The sequence below is a fragment of the Apus apus genome, chromosome 18 (genome assembly GCF_020740795.1).
Source record: "Apus apus isolate bApuApu2 chromosome 18, bApuApu2.pri.cur, whole genome shotgun sequence".
NCBI lineage: Eukaryota > Metazoa > Chordata > Aves > Apodiformes > Apodidae > Apus > Apus apus.
In genome coordinates, this window is record NC_067299.1 from 1,623,815 (window position 1) to 1,645,865 (window position 22,051).

The 22,051-nt window shown below is 42.1% G+C and overlaps 1 protein-coding gene across 3 annotated transcripts; it reads left to right on the forward strand.

Moving 5' to 3' along the window:
- Positions 1-1,965: 1,965 nt before the first annotated feature.
- Positions 1,966-21,822, forward strand: YWHAE (tyrosine 3-monooxygenase/tryptophan 5-monooxygenase activation protein epsilon). Of its 3 annotated transcripts, none has more exons than XM_051635304.1 (7): positions 1,979-2,169; positions 10,243-10,442; positions 15,300-15,406; positions 16,171-16,377; positions 16,972-17,108; positions 19,320-19,366; positions 20,904-21,001. In XM_051635304.1, the coding sequence occupies exons 1-6, from the start codon at positions 2,106-2,108 to the stop codon at positions 19,325-19,327; spliced, it is 723 nt and encodes a 240-aa protein (XP_051491264.1). In that variant the 5' UTR covers positions 1,979-2,105; the 3' UTR covers positions 19,328-19,366; positions 20,904-21,001. The 3 variants fall into 3 exon arrangements, with proteins under 3 accessions (XP_051491263.1, XP_051491264.1, XP_051491265.1); XM_051635305.1 differs by lacking the exon at positions 19,320-19,366 and adding an exon at positions 6,766-6,870 and having other exon boundaries at positions 2,112-2,169; positions 20,904-21,822; XM_051635303.1 differs by lacking the exon at positions 19,320-19,366 and having other exon boundaries at positions 1,966-2,169; positions 20,904-21,822.
- Positions 21,823-22,051: the final 229 nt, after the last annotated feature.

Here is a 22,051-nt window from a genome sequence, read left to right on the forward strand (position 1 = left end):
GCAGAGCTGCAATCCAAGAGTGCCTTTTAATGAGATTACCTGGGACAATTTAAGAGCTCACTGCAGCCAAAAGAAAGAAGTTCCATGTGCCTTTCCAGGCTGCCCTGCCAGTCATTCCCTCCTGCTGCTGAACCTCAGACTGGTATTTGCAGAATTTCTCTATGAACTGATGTAACTCAGGGCTCGTGCAGAAACCACTGCCCGTCCTTTCCCTTCCTCTGCTTCCAACAATGGTTGTCAGCTGCAGCAGTGGTTGAATAAACTCGTGTAAAAGTTGAGGGCACCAGGGAGAAGCAAGGGTTGCATTAGCACATTATGGTGTGAGTATTTCCCTGCATTAGAGTGTTTGTGCTTCCTCACATCCCTGACCAATTTCTAAATATTTGCATTCAAAAATATGTGAAGTATTTAGACAATACACTATAATTCAGCAAGCATATCAAGTATGCACCTCACTTTTGGCCAGTAAGTATGCTTTAAGTGGCCTGGTTTGTTTATATTTTAAAGTTATCTACAACTTGAGTACCTGCTGAACACAGGCATCACAAAAAAGTTCCAGAATGGATGTAAATCTAATATATTGTGCAGAGCTCCCATACGAAACTAAGTCTCAGTTGAAAAATAGACTTTTATGGTCAAGAATTATTATGTGCAGTGGTGATTTGCAAGTGTCACAATGAGTTTTAGTATATTTATACAAATATATGGTGACTGTGTATACTGCTGGGATCTTTTGGGTGCCTGTCAGAACTGCCTTGGTAGTGGCACTCTGTATTTACAAGTAATTCATAGGTAAAGGTGTATCATGATTCCTAATTTCAACAAAATCAGCCTTTTCTGACAGCATAAGTTGAGAATAGCAATTTTTTTTTTCTGGATTTGACACCTAATTTTCACCTTAGTCCAGACATGCTACTGTCTTTGTTTTTTTATTTTATGAAACTCTGATTAGATAATTCTGAGATTTGAAAAAGAGCTGGGGCCCAAAATGTCCCATGGAAACAGATCACTGATACTCTGGGTGGGTAGGCAGTTATTTAAAAAAATCATACTGTTACATTTTTAGATTTATATGTAAGAAAACCATAAGGTTATGTTAATTTTACATACCTTAGAAGCTCTTGTTCACCAACTGAAATAGTATGTGTTAAAACTAATCAGGAAACAATAAACTGTTTTCAAACAATGTAATTTAAATGGTGCTTTCAGTGTGTGCCATCAGGAGCCCATTTTAGTGGGTGCAATACAAAAAAGTAAAGAGAAGGGTACCTGAGATGTGTTCAAGAGGTGCCAGGGCCTGCTCAGTCTCTGCTGTGTGCCAAAGCCCAGAGAGGCCTTTGTGCACTTCCAGAGCTCTGGAAGGCTGAGTCCTCAGCCCGCTCATCCGAGGAGACAATGGGAAAAGGGAGATACAGGACTTCATTCACAGACAGCCTCTGCAAATCTTTGAAGATTAAATTAATGCCAGCCAAACATAATGCCTGTTAGTTTTCTCAGGCAATTCCGACTTTGGAAATTGAGGCATTACCTCAATTATTTAAGTTACGCTCCCTTTTTTCAGAAGGACTCTGTGAGAGATTTGTGAAATTAAATGTTAAGCTCTTGCTCTTCTAACCTTTTAAAACTCTGAGATGATCAGATCCTACCTCAGGCACAGCACTGGGGCTGACACTCTGGAGCAAACACATCGAGCAGCCGCAGAACCCTGCTCAACGGGCCCTTCTGCCTTTCACTCCTTCCTAGAGTCACCATTACGTGCGCGCGGAGCATAGCCAGGGATTTGTGTAAAACGGAGAGGTTTTCAGAGTCCTGCCAGCGTCTGAGGGCAGCAGACACAGGCTCCCTGAGAGACAGGGAGGCACGGAGGGAATCGCCACCCGGCCCGGCCTGCCGGGCCCGCCTCCCGCCCGTTGCTAAGGAGCCGCCGTTGCCACGGGCGGCCGCAGGGCGCACGCGCGCACTTGCGGAAGTGCCCGGATGCAGCGGGAGGAGGTGCTGCCGCCATATTTGCCCGGAGAGCAGCGAGCTGGTAGCTGCTGAGCCCCCCAGACCCATCGCCTGCCATCCACCCCGTGCAGTCCCCGACGCCGCCCCGCCTGCAGGACATGGACGATCGGGAGGACCTCGTCTATCAGGCCAAGTTGGCTGAGCAGGCTGAGCGCTACGATGGTGAGCGCTGGCCAGGAAGGCCGTGCAAGGCCAAGGGGAGAGGGAAGGGAGGGAGCGGCCACAAAATGGCGGCTGGGCGGGGGAGCAGGGGCGGAGGAGGGGGGCGCAGACAAAATGGCGACTGGGAGCGCCCCAAGGGGCTGGTGGAGCTGGGGATGGGGGGCCTGAACAAGTGGGTGTCTGGGGCCTGGGCGGGGCCCGGTTCTGGGGGCGGTGGCGGCAGAAGCCGGGAATAAAATGGCGGCCGTGAAGGGCGAGTCCCTGGGGGGGCAGGGGAGCCGCCCCCGCCTCGGGGGGCCCGACAAAGAGACCTCGTTACCCCTCATCCTGCCGCCGACTGGCGCGGCTGGAGGGGGTTCTGTTCGGTCCGAGCCTTGGTTACCTTCGGGCCGGGCCTCGCGGAGCCCGGCGGTGTGGGGCTGAGCTCGGCTCGCCGCAGACAACGCCCAGCGCCCTGCTCTCCGGAAGGTGGGTGCCCGGCTCGCTCGGCCCCTCGGCAGGCGATGCTAGGGAGAGGTTTGCTCGCCGTATTGTGTCCCTGTGGAGGGGGCTGGCGCTTTTCTTTCTCTGCCTTCGTTTGGAGATACTGCTGCCCCTGGCAAAGCCACAGCGAGCTCTCATTCTGGAGGCATTTGGTACACGATACTTCATTGCCTAAAGAAAATGCATAGGCTTTCATTATGTGGTAGAAATTATTACAGGTCATTTTACTTTACCAGAAGTGCTTTTTAATTCTTTTTCTCCTGTAAGTTTGTGTGCTATGCTAGATCATTTCATATCTGGGCAAAAAGTGGTAGAGGGGAGGAACTGGTAACCCTCGATGGTGTCTCTTGCCCCAGAAATGTCTGTCTTGTGACTTGTTTCTTTTAACAGGTTTCCCTTGCATGTAATAGAAAAGACCTTTAATTTTCTTGATGATTTTACTCTTCTGGGACTGTTACTTTTGCCCTAAGACCTTATGTTTATTAATTTAAAGTTAAATAAATACCCTTGTATGTAAAAAGTGTGAGTGCAGTTCCATTTCATGTAGAGGTGGGAAGACACTTCAGATACTTTCTCTTCATAATTTTCATAAACAAAATGTCCAAGTTTTTGCCAAATTAAATAATTTTACTGAGTGGTGCTTAGAAAGCTTCTGATTGCACTATTTCAAAACATCTGAAAAAATGTATGTTTTAGGGAGGAAAATAGAAACTACAACCAAAAGGGAAGGCCAAAGTCAGACTCCATTCTGTGACAGTTCTGGTAGGGAAATAAGGTAGGATTAAGAATTCCGCTAAATGAGGGGAGTCAAACAGTGTCCACAATAACTCTGAGGACTTAGAGAAAAAAATCATTTATCTGAAAACCAGATATTGGGGTACAGTGTAATTCACATGGGCAGAGGAACCAATGCAATTCCATATTCCACAGTTAAGTGTGCAACTTCTGCTGAGGGATTTGTTTTCTTCACTATCTTAACTGCCTACCCTAAAAGGTGTGAAAGACAAATTTCCTTTCCCAATCTCAATTCTAACAGTATTTCTGGAGTTGGTTTGGTGAGTAGGGAGGAAAGGGTTCTCCACTTGGTATGGATGAGTCAGTGCAATTGAAAGTATTGGCTTTGGTTTGAGTGGAAACCCAAGTTGGATGCTTGGCCAACATCCTGGAGGATTCATCATTGCTTGGAGCTTTTGAGGCATGACTGTCTTTCTGGTGTTTTCTTAGCGTAGCAATAAATCAGTTCTTTATGAACTAATTAGATTCTACCCCATTGTGGAGATCTGCAGTGCAAAACAATCACACTTCCTGTCAACTAATAAAAATTGATTAGTAGGGATTGCCTTGGTGCAGCATTTCTCTTGATGGACTTTCTGTTCTGCCAGTATTGTCGATGTTTGCAAAACAAGCTGGCTAGATCAAAATGTAGAGGACTTCTTATGCTTTATCACTTCTTAGTGGTAATGAGACTGTTAGCAGCTAGGAGAGGGCACTAAGCAACTAAAGTTGTCATCTTTCAATCAACGCTGTGGTTTGTAGACTTCCAAAGTTAGTTGGAATCAAGTTGGGTAAACAGATTTAAGGTGCACCCTCTAATTCTTCATGTCTTACGTCTATGGCCTGGAAGAATATGTCCTATAGATCCTGTTTTACTATCTAATTCTGTATTCTTGTTCAGCTGAAACAAAAATTATTAGTATAATTTGTTCTTGTTTGTATTAAATACTGCAGTTCTGCCAAGATCATAGTTGAGACTGCTAAATAATTCTGTGAACAAAATTGTTTGGGAAGCAGTATGGTGAAAGTGTTATTGTTAATTTTGCTTTTCCATTTGATCTTTGAATTACATGATCATAACATCAGTTATTAATTGGCACATATTAAATGGTAAATACTGCCTACAGATGATTAAGAATACAAATCTCTTGTGTAACTGATTATAAGTTACACAAGGATAATTTTTTGTGATTAATGTTAGGATAGCGTTCAGTTCTTTCCAGTCTTCTTTGAGACTTTAAGACTCGTGTGTGGTGGACTGTTCTTCATGGATGTTTCATCGCATTTATAGAAGCACTTAAGGTGGGTATCCAGCTGCAGCTTCTTTGGTGTTAACCTGACCCACTTTCAAAATTTACTAAGTCTTGGAAGCTGTGCTTGTGAACTGTTGGAAATCTAGGCCTGTGCGTGTACTGTCCTTAGTACATTGGCCCAGATTAAGGGAACAACTTTCTAGGTACCTCTGCAAGTGTAAGTGGCACTTAAGCCCTGATTCTAGAGATACAAAGAGATTTGGGTGTCTGACTGTCTTCACAGATCTGCTTAGGCATGTCATGACAAATCACAAATGCCAGGAAGCTTACTTGTAGTGTGGGAAGCTGTGTGAGAATTCTAGCTTACTGCTGTTTATTCAAAGACAGTTATTAATAGGTAACAGTAAATCGTTTTTGTTGTGTTTTTTTTTTAAGCAATGGGAGTAGGTAACATTGTGCTGGTTTGTGGAATTACCTTACTAATATAAGTTCTTTATAATAAGAGAAGGGAGACAAACCTCTTAAAATTAGGTGGTTTGGTTCTCTGCAAGAAGTCCAGAAATTGAGTTGATGTCCTTTACACTTGCGTACTTGTAATAGAAGATTTCTTAATAGTACATCTCAATGAAGCAGGGAAATGTTCAGTCAGGCTCAGCCTCTAGATTTGCCTGTTTGCTTTCAAATGCAAGTTTTTGGTACAAGTACTGGAGAATTGTACTTTAATGTGTTGTTTTGTTTTTTTTCTAGAAAAGCACGTCTTGACAGCTTGAATAGATGATAGAGATGACTTGGTAATTGTGATCTTGTTACAGGAAGGACTTGTGAGAATACTCTATAGGATTGATTATGCAGAAAATACCACTGATGCTTGGATAATTTGGCTTTAGCCCATCCATTTCTCTTGAGTGCAGAAAGGTGAAAGTGTGCTTTGGGGAACTGTGTGTTGCAGAGTCATGCAGACCAACAGTGGCAGCAGCAGCTATTGTAAACCTTATACAAGGAATAGCAGTATAACCTGCTACTTTCTCCACAAAATCATGGACTTAAGTCACTGTGAAGGATGGATATTTGGTTATTTTCCCCCGTCCCCCCCTGCCTGTTTGTTTTAATTTCTGGGAATGCAGTTGTTAGGTTCTTGTATAAAACTTGGAGACTGTGGTAAGTGTGGCATGCTCTGGATAGGGAGCTTAAAGTAGAATTATCTTTTAGTATCTCAGTAGTTCCTCGTTGCTTTTAATTGCCTGTAATAGTTACTCTGCATACTTCAAGCACATGGAGACCTTGGAGAAAAATCACAGAAGCTTACGTAGTGTGTAAGGGTAAATGTTGTGTTCGCTTTATGCTTTTTGGAAACTAAAGGTGCAGTGCTGCAAAGTTGGGGTGAGCTAATCTGACAAATGGCATTTGAAAGTGAGATGTCATCTCCTTGCTGGCTATTTCTCATGTTTACTTGAATTCTAGTTTGACCCTTAGAGCCAGTTCAGGTGTCTACGTTACAAGCAAGATTTTCTTTTTTTCTGAGTAGTTGTTTTCTGAGCTAGTGACCTGAATCGGCCAGTTGAGAGGTCAGAAGTGACATAGGGGTGGAGGGGAGAGCTGCCTGCTCACCTCCCTGCAAGCTGCTGCACTGGTTTAGCCATCTCAAGTCTAACTTGCCAAATGCAGGGTTTCCTAAGAGAACAGAGGAACCTAATGTGGGCAGTGTAACAGTGTTTCCAGAATAGTTAATAATGGATGAAAAGACAAGCTCTACTTTCTCTTGCCTTGAATTTGGAGCTCATCATTGTAGTGAATGGGATGGTGCCCACTGCTGCCAGGTGAAGAAGGCCTGTAGTTCTATGGAAAATACCATCTATGAACATTAGTCTTCCCAATTACACTCGTCAGTTAATGAAGATATGCTTGCCCCTATTTCCTCAGCTCTGTTTCGTCTTTGCATTTGTTCTTAGCAAGTTAATACCTTCAATTTTTCTGAATCACAAATGTTAGCATGCTTCCCAGCACAGATCACCATGATTCCAGTGGTGATCTTTCTCCTTTCTGAACTCTTGAGTCTTCTATTCATACCCTGTTTCCTGTCTTTCAGCCAAGTGTTTATCCATGTGAGGACTTTCCTTCCTATCCCGTGGCAGTTGAGTTCCTTAAAGAACCTTGGGTGAGGGACCTTGTCAAATGCATTTGGGAACTCCAGGTAGACTATATCAATCATGTCTTCCTTGACCATATGCTTGGTTCATTCAAAGCATCACAGTAGATTTGTGAGGTATTATTTGCATTTAGACAAGGCCATGCTCTACAATGCAATGTTTGTGCATATGCCAAATCATTCTGTTTTTTTAATGTAATTCCTCTTAACTTGACCTCTTGTGAGTGTTAGGTTAATGGTTCTGTAGTTCCTTTTGATTGCCTGCTGGAACCCTTCTTGAAGACTGACATAGCATTAGCCATTTGGTGTTTGCTGCTGCTGCTGGGGTCTTAACTGAGAGGTTATATGCAGAAGTTTAGGATCAGACACTGACTTGCTGTTGGTGGTCTCTTGTTCATTCCAAGAATGAACAAGTACAAGACTAGTACTGAGTCTTGTCTGAATAATGGTTGTGGTGCATGATCTTCTGTTATGAACCCATGTGGAAAAACTTGTTTTTTCTGCTGTATTCTTCACATCCTCACATCACGCTGGTTGTTCACTTGCAGCTTGTAGCTCCTGAAATGCTGAGCAGCAGGTTAGAAGCTTGAAGATCTTGGTCTGCTTTATTATTCTTAGGTAAGGGGAACAGAAGCGATTAAACTTTAAACACAGCTTCTGTTTTCTGAAGTGCTGTGCTTCTGCTACAACCTTTTGGGTTTTCCTATGGTTCATTTGGATTTGAGCCTTAAGTATGATAACCATCAAGTCATGTTCATCCCTTCTTCACACAACAAGTGCTTTTCCTGATCTTACTTTGATAACCATTCTCACTTAAGTAATTCCTCTTTTGGAAGTTAAGCACACTTCTGATAGATTTTTTTAGCTCTTGTGTTTCCTGCAGTAATGTTGAAACAGTGTGTGCAATGTCAAGGGACAGTTACTTCAGCAGTGAGGTTGAAGCTGATTCTACGTGTTGTTTGAAATCAAATTAGGAGGGCGCTGAGGCTTCATAAAACAAACAAAAATCAGACACTAGGCTGGAACTTGACTACTTAAACAACAATCTCTTTTTGAATCTGTAACACTGCTTTTTCCATAATGCAGTGTAAGCATCTCCTGATTTTATATGCAATGAGTTCTTATGACTGCAGTAATCCTTAGTGAAATGCACTATGAGGCTGCTGTTTTGTCTTGAATGGTTTTTGAGTTTTTCACCTCCCTCTGGAGTCTTACAGACAGGTAAATCTGCACTTAGAATATAGAATATTCTGTTGGCAGTTGTAGATGGCTTGATTTTTATATAGAATTGGCTTTCTATTGGAGGAGATACAGATAGGATGTCCTTTTGCTTTTGTATTGCCTGAGTTCTGAAGATTATTCATCAGGCTGAAACTTTCAGGGCTGGATCATGGCTTTATTGTGGAAGATGAAGGTAAATGCATAATTTTGTCTTGTTGAAATATCAGTCCAGTTTTTTTTTATTGTAAGTGAAGCTGGGCTCTTTACTAAAGTGGAAAACTTTTTTCTCCCTTGGCTTTATAGGTAGGCTGATAAATATCTAAGGTAAGGTAAGATACTTGTTCATGATCAGGATTCTAATCTGTGGTTGTGTATTTAACTAGTAACAGGATTAAGATTTTGAAGAGAAGACCTTTCAGTTCATTCTGTCTATTGAGAGGCTGTGTACCTACTATGAAGAGTTGATGAAGCTTGAGGGTTTTGTTCTTCAGCACAAATGAAGAAAACCTCAGGTGTCCCCCCCTTGTAAGCGTAATTGAAAAAGACATGGTGTGCTTCAGAAACCTGCCAGCTGCAGAGAAGGTATTAGTGTTACTCACTTTCCTCTGGCTGTTATAACTTCAGAGAAGATCTAATGGGACAGAGTTAATGTGATCTTGGTTAGTTAAGCTTGCCGCACATCTAAACCATGCATGTTTGATTAAAGCATAATGGTGATATTGGATCAGACCAAAGATCTTCAGAGTGATGGTGAATGCCTGAGAACGAGCATCACAGATGAAAAGTATGGCATGGCTAGCCCCTCCTTTTTCTGCACTTTGGTTATTTTTATTTATATAGAGTATATCTCTTCAGCTCATGGACGTCTGCAACTAATGGCTGACAGGAGAGCTGTGCATTCACAAGTACAGGTTGATTTCTTAAACTGCAGGTGCATTGCAGTTTGTTACTCATGTTGTCTGAGGGCAGTTAAACATTAAGCTTGAAGACAAGCTGTGCATTTCTTGCTGGAGCTTGGCAGAGGTACTCACTCATGATGAGTGAGTGGGCAAGGGAGATAGGCCACAGCAATAAGGCATCATATTAGGGGTAGCGTAGCCTAGTCATGTCATCCTGCTTTTGGGAGAAGCTAAATATGTCATTCTAGTGTCCTGCTATCTGGCAGCCAGCCATGAAACAGTTGTCCTGTTCAGCGGATGGGTAGTTGGGGTTTAGTCTCATTCAGTAATGGTATTGTGTTCTGTCTGTGGGGTTCCCACCAGTTCTAGAAACTGGAAGATAAGTGATGAATGAACTGAAGCACTGTGGGGCAGGACAAAACCTGTGATTCCTGCATGTCTCCTGCCAGGCATTCAGTTAGTTTGTATTTAACACTTTTGGCTTTTATTTTTCTAACATCTCACAAACAATCATAATGTGGTTAGGTAATGAAAGGATTATAATCTTCCTTAAGCAGTTCAAGCTTTTACTTCCAATTGAGTATAGGAAAGCTATATTCAGTAATAATTATTGTAATATAATGTTTAGAAGTTCTTTTCCAAAGGTTTAAACTATAAATATCAATGTATATTTTGTGTGTTACGTTGTAGTGTAAATAGCTGCTTGGCAGGGGTAGAATACAGTTGCTCTGGGTATCCTCAGGTTGACTTTGTTACTTCTCCGAGCACCTAATTTTTTTTTTTTTTGTGGTTCCTCTTGGAACGTTGACTTGCTTCCCTAATAGCAGTACTCATTCTATTCAAATCTGGGTATTTTTTTTGTTAATTACCATGTTACCCTGTATTCCAGTTGACAAATCAGTGGAGCATTCTGTAATTGTTAATTTTCTCCCTACTTTGCTGAAAGCCAGGTTACATTTGCTCATGCTTTTTCTCACTATTCAGTGCCTTTTCTGAATCACTTTGAAGAACATACATTCCTGTAGGATTGTGCTGATGATTGTACTGCCTCTTAACCCTACAAAACCAAAGATTATTTTGGGACCCTTGTCAAATGCATTTAAAAGAACATCAGATACTTCCTTTGTGTACATGTTCATTGATTTGTTTGGAGCACTCCAGTATAAAAGTGAGGAATAACTGTGTATGGAAGGAGGAGGGAGACTGTTTTCATAAACTGTCATTAACGTACAGCTGCTGTTGAATGGTTTTAAAAGATGCTTCAGCTAGGAGATTAATTCTGATATTTTCCTCCTAGAAATGGTTGAATCAATGAAGAAAGTGGCTGGAATGGATGTGGAGTTGACAGTGGAAGAAAGAAACCTGCTTTCTGTTGCATATAAAAACGTGATTGGAGCCAGAAGAGCTTCCTGGAGAATAATCAGCAGCATTGAACAGAAAGAAGAAAACAAAGGTGGAGAAGACAAATTAAAAATGATTCGGGAATATCGACAAATGGTAAGATGGAGCTGGTGTTAGGGCACAATGCCTTTTAGCTAAGGTCCAGTTTATTTTACCCTTGCCATAGACTGCCCCAATATTCAGGAGTGCCTGCAGTGTGGGGACCTGTGATGAGGTGAGGATGGAGTTTATTCTCCAAACAAGGAACAAATATGCTTGTGAAGGGGAGAGGTTGGGTGTTTTGGTGTAAACACTCAAAAGGGCAGTAGACAGGAGGGAGAAGGGGAGGGCTTTTAACTATTGAAACTTGCATGTGTAATAACCTCTAGGGTCTTGCTATTCTCTCTGTTGAGAGAGGGGAAAATGGGTGCACATAACTTCATGCTGAGTCTAGTCAGTCTGTGCAACTTTACCTAAAATGGAGAACTTGAAGCAAGCTTTGACTTTCATCGGTGAAGGCTGATGAAACCTTCAGCTGTTAGAACAGTGAGTTGTTGTCTCCCTCCCCCTGCCCTTAAGCAGTGGTTTAGCACGGAGCAGGCGTGTGCTCCTGGGCTGTTCAAATCCCACATGTTTCTGCGGAGACTTAATCTCTGTTATTTGAGGACAAGTGTCTCCACATGGGCGAGATCTTCACTTCCAGAGAAACAGTGGAGTCTGTTATGTCACCTGGCACTGATTCATATACCACCAATGGAAATGATGTTGGCTTGGGAATCTTTTCTCAGGAATGGCTCTAGACTATTTTCTGTTGACTCACAGGGTTTCTGCTGCTCTATGGACTTGTTAAAGTTGTGAGTTTCTAATTTTATGCTGGCATGCTGATGGGATGAGGATCTGCCAGTTACATACAGTCCCAAATACCAGTTCTTGATGGGTGTCTAAATCTTTCTAACAGAACATGCAAAAGAATAGCTTGTTCATCCATATCTGATGATGTTTTAATCTGCCTTCCATTGTGTGCTTCCAGGTTTTTCTGCATAATGTTTTGTGGGTGGTTACTATATTCTATCAAAGATCCTGTAACAGTGAAAAGACACTTTTTTTTTTCCTTGTTTTTGAAAGACTGTAGAAAAGGTGTTCTGCATCTCTCTTTTTAAAAAGAGAGCAAGGACCATGCAAAACAGACTGGTGTGCAGGAAATAAATGTATATAGTCCTTGAAGTATGTTACTGAGAGAGAGGCCTCATGAAATGCAGTGCTCTGCCAGCCCTGTCTTCAGCTGTTAAATCCAAAATGGGAATAGCTGTCACAGTTGCTTTGGAGTGCTGTGGAGAGCTGTGTTGTAGTTCCACAGGGGAAAAGGACTGTCTGTGTCTACTCTAACCTGAGTTTTCCAAGAAGCTTTTATATATTGTCTGTAGCTGGAGACCAGATCCTGTTTGTAACTGCTGGGAGACCTACTGTGTTAGCATCTGCTCTAAGGAGAGTGTTAATGGGTTTGGCAGGATGGCACAGGAGCAGTAAAGGCCCAGAGAACATACTGCAAAGGTTTGGGTGATGCATCTCACTGTTGCTGCTGAAACAACATGCTCTGTTGTCATGCTCAGTTCTACTCTAAAAGAGATAAGGTCCAGTGCAGGCTCAGCAGAGCTCTAGGTGCTTACCTTGTCAGCAGATACCCCCACTATTGTAGCATTTTTCAGAGTAAGTTCAATATTGTTGGGAGACCCTAACCAGGCTTGAAAGGCTCTGAAGAAGAAACAAACAAAAAAACCCCGAGAACCCTTCTCTGAGGACTGACAAGCCAAGTTTAAAGCACTGGGGAGTTGGAGAAAACGACCATCTCTTGAAAAATGTCTCTTGCTACCCCCACCAGAGCCAGATGTGACCTTGCTCAGCTATGGAGTGCTGCTTGAGTTGAAATGGAAGGTGTAGTTTATGTTAAAGTGATTATTTGATTATTTTGGTCTACATTAGTATTTACTGTAATTTAGCATGACTCTTAAAAACTATTGGGAGGTTGTTTGGGCCCAGTAGCCAGTGTGACTTGGGACAGAACTCTAGCTGTCAGAGTGGGGCTGGGCTGGTTTTGTCCCAGGCATAGACTAGGCAACACAGAGAGGAGTGAAGACCAGGCTGTGCGTCTACCCAAACCACTTATGAGAACTGTAGCAGAACACATACATAGCTATGGGGGAAAATGCCACTTACTGGCTTCCTTTGTAGGCAGGCTGCTTTTCTGGGTCCTGTGGCCGTTTGGATACACAAAAGTAGAGCCCCTGGCTTTCTCATCTGACTGCACTGCTGTGGATGAGAACAGAGGCTTGTGTTAGTCCTTGGGAGGGTGGGGTGTTGTGTGTCTGCACATAATGCAGTTCACTTCCTTGCAGTAAAACCAAATCCCTAATAGCACAGGACAAGTATTCACCTTCCTCTCACTGTTCTGTCTTTGTGGTGCATGAGAATATGTGTTTCTAGTGCTCTGACTTATAACCTGGGTTGTGTTTTGGGACAGCTGCAATGCTCTCTTTCCCCTCCCCTTTTCTTGGAAAGATCAGGCTATGAATTGGCATAAATGTGGGTGGTCTGTCTGTCTGGCTTGGCAGGGGTGGGTGCGAGGGAGATCACAGGCTTTAACAACTGTTTCCTACCGTTCCAGTTTCATGTTGCATCTTGGTTGTGAGGTGCAGCTATTTTGGGGGCTACATATTAAATCAGGTCAAAGAACTAGTACAAGCTACCCTTTTCCCTCCTTGCTTCTAATAAGTTTCCTTATTTAGATCACCAGGTGGTTTACAAGCTTTTGTACCTGCAGAGCTAAGAACATGGTCTGGAATCTGATTAAGCCAGCACTACCACTACCAGAGAGGCAGGGTGGACTGGGGGGGCTTCCATGCACCCACTGGGGCAAGCAGTCTTTGCTTGCTCAGAGCCTGTAGCACCAGGTGTTGTATTTAGAGCTGGAATGGTAATAGACCCTAAACCTGCCTTTTTGAATGCTCTGAACAGTCTTAGTGTGGGCTCTTGTGCTGGTTTGCTGCTTTGCAGAGCGCATTGAGCCACTGTCTAGAACAGATCCTTTTTGTAAAAGAGCTTTTTGGGTTTTATTGTGGTTTTTGTTTTGCTCTTAAATAAACTTGATTTGTATCAAATCTTCTTAAACTAAGCTTGATCAGGACATTTACATTGCCCTGGACAGCTGCTGATCTGATAACTTGCGTGTTTGATTCTTTAAGCAAAGCTGAAAAAGGTCTGAGATTAAATGTAAGTTTGTACATGTGTGGTTATTTAACAAAAGAGGATTAGAAACTGATTTAATTCTTTGCAGTTTTGCTGAAGATATCTCTGCAAAAGAAGTCATTGAAAAGAGGAGCAAGAGGAAAGAAGTTTGCAGGAACTGACTGCTGGCCAAAGGTTTTCTAGCTTTTGTAGCCCAAGAATACATGAAGTAGATTCTTCTCAAGCCACCATATTTCAGCAGCTTCCTTAAGCATTTGTCACATAACTCTTAAGTACAGCATCTTACTCTTCCTCTGAATTTTAGGGCATTCTGACATTGTACATAAAATTTGCTGTATATTTAATTTCCCTGAAGGAAATATATTAAGTAATTTTCTACAAATTGGTATGTGTATGTATGTGCCAGCTTAACGTTTATATTGGACTTAAAATTTTAACAGCATTTGAGGACAGGTGTCATGGTTACAAACACTAATAGTTTGGGAGCTATATGGTGATAAAATGTTACTTGGCAAGAAAAATGCTTAAAGAAAGATGGAAAAGAGTCTGCATGGGTGGGAGGATAGAACGGGATAGTGGACTAAGTGGGGTTGTGCTTGTGATCCCAGACATGCAGTTTCTGGTAGCTTCTTGTAAGTGATGTTGATGCCTCTGCCTGAAAACCTCTATTGTACAGGAAAGTAGCTTGAGCCAGGGTTGACTACAGCTGTATCTGTGAGAGTTACTGTGAAATCATGAAGGAGCTGCAGTAGGTTACTGTTACCAACCAATTCAGCTGTGAATGCCATGGGATCCTCAGAGCAAGTCTGGTTTTGGCAATTTCAGGGTCAAAATAGAGTTTTTAGCCTTTTTGGCATGTTTAGTTTCTTTGCTTTCAGCTGTGAAACTTTCTGTGGTAAAACCCAACCTCATAAACCTTGCTGTATGTTTGAAGTCTGAAAAAAATGAAGCTGATGTGACCATGTTTTCAACTTAGGCTCTTAACACTTGTGACCATGTTTTCAACTTAGGCTCTTAACACTTCATACCTCTTTTTAAATAAGGCTTTGCGTATTTGTTTTCTCTAGTCACAGATCTCAGTGTTGATGATTTCTCCTTTTTCTCTGAGCTGCTGCAGTTTGCCTTTTTTGTCTGAAGTCTGTATCTTCTGGAGTGTTTTTTCCTTTTGTGTCTGACCTGTTGGTGTGGCCCAGCTTTATTCTGTTTTCATACTCCATGTTTTTTGTCTTAAGGCTGTTCTTCTAGAGTTTGCCTTCCAAGAAGTCACTTGAAACTTGCTTTTTCTGAAGATGCCATGTAACTGAGGTGTAATGGAGTTCACCTGCTTAGTATTCATTACCTCCAAATTGTCCCCTTTACTGTTGCAACTTTGAGTGCCTTACAGGATCGAAAATTTAAGGAATTAAAGAGTGCCTTGCAGTAAAGAATTCAGTCCTTAGACAAACTAAAGGCAGCTGTCTAGCAAGGTGTATTCCAGGGGATTTCTCATTCCATTATTCAGTTAGGCATGTCATCATACATCAGTCCTTGCCTCTTCTGTGTGCCAGCTAATGATGCAGCCCTATTTTGCTTAGTGCACCTGGGGAGCAGCTGGTTTTTTTTTTTTATGTTCTTCCCTTCTTTGGATTTAAATTATTTTTGCCTGTTTGATATTTGGAAGTTTTTGAAATAACTCCTTGAAATAGCCCTAACCTTGCCTCCTCTTTTCATTGTGGATTTTTTTTTTAATAGGTTGAGACTGAACTGAAGTTAATCTGTTGTGACATTCTGGATGTACTGGACAAACACCTCATTCCAGCAGCTAACACTGGCGAGTCCAAGGTTTTCTATTACAAAATGTAAGTATCTTCTTGTGAGGCAAGGACCTCTTACTGTATCTGAACTAGAGATGGAAATAAAGTAGATAGACATGTTTTCTGCCCACTCAACCACAGTAACCTCATCAAGAAGACAGCAGTTTGGTCCTGTCCAACCAACATCCCTTTTTGGCTACCCTTCAGGCATTGGTGTCCTGATGGTGCGGTTTTGATAGGTGGTGATGTTTGGAATAAGGTCATGAGAACTTAAAATAAGCTGTTGTGCAGGTCTTAGATGTAAGAAACAACAGTTTTCTTTAATTGAGCTAATGTGGAAATCGTGTCCCTGTTTCAGTTGTTTCTTGTATGAACTGTACACTCTCAGAGAAGGAAATCAGGTAGATAACTGTCATGTAGGGTCAACTTCACAATTGCATTATCAAATGAAACTTGGCCTTGGTTTATGTTGCTGTAATCACCAGTTTGATGCATATTTTTACCTTCTGAAGATTAGTTTAAATCTTGAAATGATCAGTGTTTTCCCCCCTAGTTGAATTACCTCTGTCCTTTAGATCAAAAACTTGTTTAGTTTAGATGAGATGCAGCTGCACAGAGGCACAGGTTGGTAATGCAGAAGGTAATGTGAGAAAGTATGTGAACCCAAACTGTTTTCCTGTCTGATGATTTAAAATTGAATATTATTGCAGTGCTGCCTAGGCAGTAATTTGGCAAACATGGTTCAGCTGTTGATGTAGTGGCTGCTGGGGAAATAGGGATTGCTGATGTGTGACTGTTCCTGCTTTCAGGAAGGGGGACTACCATAGGTATCTGGCTGAGTTCGCCACAGGCAATGACAGGAAGGAGGCTGCAGAGAACAGCTTGGTGGCTTACAAGGCTGCTAGTGATATTGCAATGACAGAACTTCCACCAACACATCCCATCCGCTTAGGACTTGCGCTCAACTTCTCTGTATTCTACTATGAAATTCTTAATTCTCCTGATCGTGCCTGCAGGTAGGTACTGACTGGGAAGATGGGGACATTTTTTGTGAATACCAGACAAGCCAGAGGAGCTTGCTGCTTGGGTAACTGCTTTTGGAACACTGGGCTGGCTTTCTTCCTTCTAGTAGTTGACAACTTGCTCCATTTGAGATCAATTCACTGGAAAGGTTTTCAACTTGGCCATTTTCTTTTGAGTTAGGACCCATTAGTTTACCTGGCAGTAGGTCATGTCTGAGAAGCAGAGTAGAGATACCCTTGGATTGATCAGCTAATGGCAGTTGAACAGCTTGCCATGATACATACCCCTGTAACGTTTGAAGCTTTTAGCAGACCTTGGATCAGTTGTACCACAAGATGTAGAAATGTTTCATAAAGCAAATATTCTTGAGTAAAAAGATGTTCTTAAGCACACAAAGTGGTTTTGACAATGGGAGGTAACTGGATGAACATCTAAACACCATTAAATAATATAAAAATTGGTTACAAAGCTGTCAGTGTCATGTAGCCAAAGGAGAAGAGAGGTGTTGAGAGGCACTGGTTTAACTTGAGTGCTTCTGCATTCTGCTTAGCAACATGTGTTAAATCTGATGTATTCTGTGCTTGCAGGTTGGCAAAAGCAGCTTTTGATGATGCAATTGCAGAACTGGATACACTGAGTGAAGAAAGCTATAAGGACTCTACACTTATCATGCAGTTGTTACGTGATAATCTGACACTATGGACTTCAGACATGCAGGGTGATGGTAAGTAACCTGTGCTCTCAAATGCTGCCATCCCCAAATGTCTGCCCAGAAAACAGAGCATGGAAATGCAGATTGGTTTTGTGTTTTACGTCTGTCTTTCCTAATAGTTGGCTTTCCTGAAGTTCTGTCTTTCCTTAACACTGGAACAGTTGATAGAGGTGACATGACACTAGCTGCCTTTGAGAAGCTTTTCAGCTCTTCAAGTGAAGGAAGGAGATATGGAATTAGTAATGCTATTTTTCTTTCCTCCCCACCTGGCTGTTTAGTCACCTGTAGTTATTTTGGAAGCTCTGACTTCATTTATTTCAGCTTTCCTTTCTTATGCCTTGTCATTCCAACCAGATGTGAATTTCCAGTGCAGGAGGAAGTGCTGCAAATTACCTAGCTCCCTCTTTTTCAGGTCACTCAATATTTCTTCTGGCATTTTAGTGGAAGACTCACTGCCACCCTGCTAATCACTTAAACTGCCAGCACGTTCCATATCTTCTGCTCCTCTTATGAAGAGTTGAGCGAAGAAGAAAAAGGAAAAGGGATTTTGTAAAAGACTTAATTACCAGCAAAACAAAAAAGCTTGGGGAAATCTAATTTGTTATTTGAAGTTTGAAGTAATTCCTTTAACTCCTGATGTGGAGTGTTGCCAGAGCAGATACTGGGTATAACCCTGGCAGTACTTGAGGGAGGGACTTTGATTCCTTATGTTCACTGACACCTGATAGTTATTTAAATTGTAGAAAATGTCTTTTTGGCATTCTGAATGGATTTTTTCTTCTTTTGCATATGCTGCTAAGTATAAATTTACTCTTACAGGGTTTTCTGAGTTACACCTTCTGTTTCAGTGGCTGGTAGTGAGTTAAGCACGTTCTCTATAGACTAAATACACGTTGTCTCCTGTAAAAACTGTGCTGGAGAGACGGGACAAAAGAGCTGGCTGTCCCTCCTTTTAATGTGGAGGGGAAAAAAGGCTTTCTGTTTAAGTATGTTTGGGTACTGAGAAATGCACAGAGGCTTGAAACAACGTTGCTGCTCAACTCCAGAAAACAAGCACCTATTTGTTTGTAAGCTTTACTTGAAGCACAGTCACGTAGGGTACCTGGGAGTACAGGATTGGTGCAGTGTCCATGTGAAAGCAATTGTGGAGTCTCCCAGCTTTTCAGTGATTATTGTGTAGGATTGGTGGGTTTGTTTTGAAGAAGTATCGAGTGTTGCAGGTCATGTTTTACCCTTTTCTTTGGACTTTTGATAGAACTCGGAAAAATAAATGTGCAGGGTCTTGGCCCCAAGGTTCCCCTGCATCCTAGTGCTCGGGGCTCTCGCCAGGGCCCACACCTTCCTTGCAGAGATACAAGATTATCTCATGGTGCAGATGGATATGTACATATCCTGGATCTGCTGTAAATTCTGCAGGTATTATTAGATGCCTTCCTTGCCATGGTGAGGCACTGGAAAAATAAATTTTCTTCTAATCAGTTTGTTCCTAATTCCCACAATTAAGATATGGTATCATTATATTTCTCAGTGGCAGCAAATACCCTGGTGCTCTATGGGAGCACTGCAGCAGCCATGTCAGCCATCTTGTTTTGAGATATTGGTATTAGAGCATCTTCCAAAAGCTGGCTTTTTATTTGCATCTGAGCTGCCTAACATGTCTCATGTACCTCATAGAAGTTCAACAAGATTATTTACAGAGGCTCTCTATATTTCTCTTTGCATAATTCAGATTTCTTGTTTCATAATTACTTCCATAGCACAGAAAATAGGTATTTTTGTTCTTCCTGGAGAGTTTTAGATTCTCCTAGTTACTGTTTATGGTTCATGCCAGAAAAGTTAGGATTACAAAACTAGTAATACTGAGAACTGCTTTAAACAGTGGAGCAGTTTTTCAGATCCACAGAATAGACACAGCTAAATGAGCTGACCCAGTGCATTCAAAGCTGCTGCCTCCACAGTCCTGTGTTTCCAAAACAGGTGGAGCCTTTGCAGATTGGTACCAGATTGGTGGCATTTAGAGAGATCATCACAGTGACTGGTTTCCTCAGGCGTGGGGTTGTAGGGAATGACAGTCTAAAATGAGGTGTTACTCATCTGCTGCACTCTCCCATCTCATGTGCTGTATCTTTTAACCATGTCATAGAGGAGCTGTTTGGTTTATTTTCATGCTTGTAATGTCATCCTCACACAATTCCTGTTTTCCCCTTCTTTCCTGCTGTGTAGATTCCTAAAGGAAAGTCCAACTGTTCATTTCCTAAAAACTCTACTTTGTAAGTTGTCTCCATGGCTCATTGAACCTTTCAGCATCAGTTTTCTTCCAGTCACTAATCGTGCTTGCCTCTGTTGCTGCTGCTGAGCCGCTTGTGTCTGACTCCGTTCCAGGGCTAAGCAACGTTCTACCCACTGGTGACCTGTGACTCCTGCCCAGGTCCAAATACCCTTGACTGAGATCCAGAGTAACTGACATGTTTGGGAATTGAGCTGCATACCTGGCTGGATATTAAGAATATTTAGGCATGAAAAGTATTCTCACTGTTGCCTGTTACCAGGAGTATTTGCTTAAGTGTATTGGCTTGAGCATGCTCAGATCTTTTTTAATCATCTCCCTGGGTTAGGGTCTGTGCTTTCCTCTCTTCAATGATCTGCTATGTAATTTAAAATGTCAGTTTTGTTGTTGAATGTCAGATGTTGTGTCCTCCTAGGCCACCTCTTTCAGATATCTACCTTGAATTGTAGCTGGTGATAATTCTGAATCTGGACATGCTCTGAGCAGGCATTCTGATTCTGTGCTCAAAGTCATTAGTCTTATTTGATTGGATTTTATTGTAAATTGTTTTTTTGAAACGGGTAGTTTTTGTTCCTTGCCCTTGAGAGGGTACCATTTCACATGGTTAAGGATAATGGTAAAGAAAACATTTTTCAGTTTCTCTTATCAATTAATTTAATCATGTGTGTGTTATGGCACAGCTGAGGTGCACTAAACTTTCCCTGTTGCAGTAGTTGGGCAGAGCTGTGCCTGCCCAACTACTGCATTGCCTGCACCTTGCCTGGGGCAGCTGGGTGGTAACCAGGCCCTTCCTGCAGGAGCCCTTAGGGGCAGGTTCCCATTTCCCTGCAGGTTGCAGCCTGGCTGAATAGGTCCCAACTGGCCATTTTTCAAGAGAAGTTGATGGCCACAAAATGTTTTCTGTAATATCCCCAAGCCTAGGATTTCTGGTCACGTTGAGCTTGAAGTAGGGATGTTTTTTCATACTTCTTTTGGTACCTTTACTAATACACCATCAGTGATCCTTCATACAAGGGACTGCAGAACTTTGTTGTTGAGGCTGGAGTGGGCTGGGCAGAAAAAGGCTGAACACAAGCTCTCACCTCTGTAGGTAGTGAAGGGCTGTCCTTGGTGCTCTGGGTGGGAGGTGAGGCTTTTGGGAAGGTGTTCTCTGATGGAAGGATGTTGATCTGCAGCTGTTCTGATGACTTCTTAGCTCTTCATCTCTTGATCAATGCGACTGGTCACATGCAGTCTGTGTGTTCAGAACTGGTGGTTTGTTGTTTGTCCTTAAAACAATTTGTCTTCTAACAGCCTGTGCTGCAGTTGTGTGGAATGTCAGGAGGTGATTACAAGGCTTAATTTCTATGGAAACGCTGCACTCCAGACCTGGCTGTTAGGAGTGTGTGTGTTCTTTATGCAAGTGTGTGAGTGACCCTGTGTACCTGCATGAAACTATTAATCTCTGGATGCTTGTTGAGCTGTCCTGCAGGTCTCAATTTTAAAAGTTAATGTCTTCCTTCCTTTTAACACTTTCATAGGTGAAGAACAGAATAAAGAAGCGCTGCAGGATGTGGAAGATGAAAATCAGTGAGACACAAAGGCCAACAAGAGAACCCATCTCTGACCACCCTTCCCCTTCCCCACAAAAACCCTCAGTGTCACTCTGAGAACCACCAAATCTGACTTTTACATTGGGTCTCAGAATTTAGGTTCCTGCCCTGTTGGGTTTCTTTATTTTTATTTTTTTTTTTTACACAGTTTAAAAGTTCTTAAAGGCAAGAGTGAATTTCTGTGGATTTTACTGGTGCCAGCTTTTAGGTTCTTTAAGACACTAACAGGACTGGGTACAGGCTCTTTCAGCATTACTGTATTGTGGCCAGGTTGCCATTAGAAGTGGGTGTTCCACCTGGAGGCCCTTGTAGGGGAGAGAGAATTGTTCCAGCAAGGCAGTGTGCATGTGGTGGCATTTTTTTTTCTTTTTTTTCTTTTTTTTTTTTTTTTTTATAACTGTTAAAACTGAATTTTATACCAATGTTTAAACTTAATTGGGTGTTTAGCTTGAAGTTACAGGTTGCATTGGGACATACATTGTAGTAGTTTTACTGAAGTTTCCAAACTGCTGAAATGTCGCTGAAAACCGTGGTGCTGGTAACAGTTCAACAATCCGTGGCTGCTCATTCTTGCCTGTTCTTTACTTTTCCTCCAAGCAGGTTAGCATTGAAGGTGGCATTGATAAGCCTGCATGCGTGTTCAATATTTTTTCTTTCTCCCTCCCCTTTCCCCATCTCCCTTCGCTCGCTCAACCTCTTTTGTTCAGTATGTGTAACTTGAAGCTAATTTGTACTACTGGATATCTGACTGGAGCCACAGATACAGAATCTGTATTGTTCTTACTGAAACACAGCATGGAATTAACATTAAACTTAAATAAAACAAACCTAAATTAAAAATGCCAAATACTACTATGATTCTTTTATATGTTAGGTATTTCAGCAAGAATAACTTTCCTTTGTTGCTTGCAATAGGAGCATGTGGAGGGAGAGAGAGAGAGAAGTGACAGCATTGCTCTTCAGACAGGAGATAAAGTGAGATCCTGGTCTCAGGCGTAAGTAGCCCAGCTGTGAGAGCAGCCCCCCAGCAGCCAGTGGCTTTGCTCCAGGAGGCAGGAGCTTTTCCACACCATTTA

Bases quoted from the DNA above. Each gene is read 5' to 3' on its own strand.
- YWHAE (XM_051635303.1), top strand. From the start codon at position 2,106: ATGGACGATCGGGAGGACCTCGTCTATCAGGCCAAGTTGGCTGAGCAG. The intron at 16,378-16,971 runs GTAGGTACTGAC...CTGTGCTTGCAG, and splicing joins TCTCCTGATCGTGCCTGCAG to GTTGGCAAAAGCAGCTTTTG. The intron at 17,109-20,903 runs GTAAGTAACCTG...ACACTTTCATAG, and splicing joins TTCAGACATGCAGGGTGATG to GTGAAGAACAGAATAAAGAA.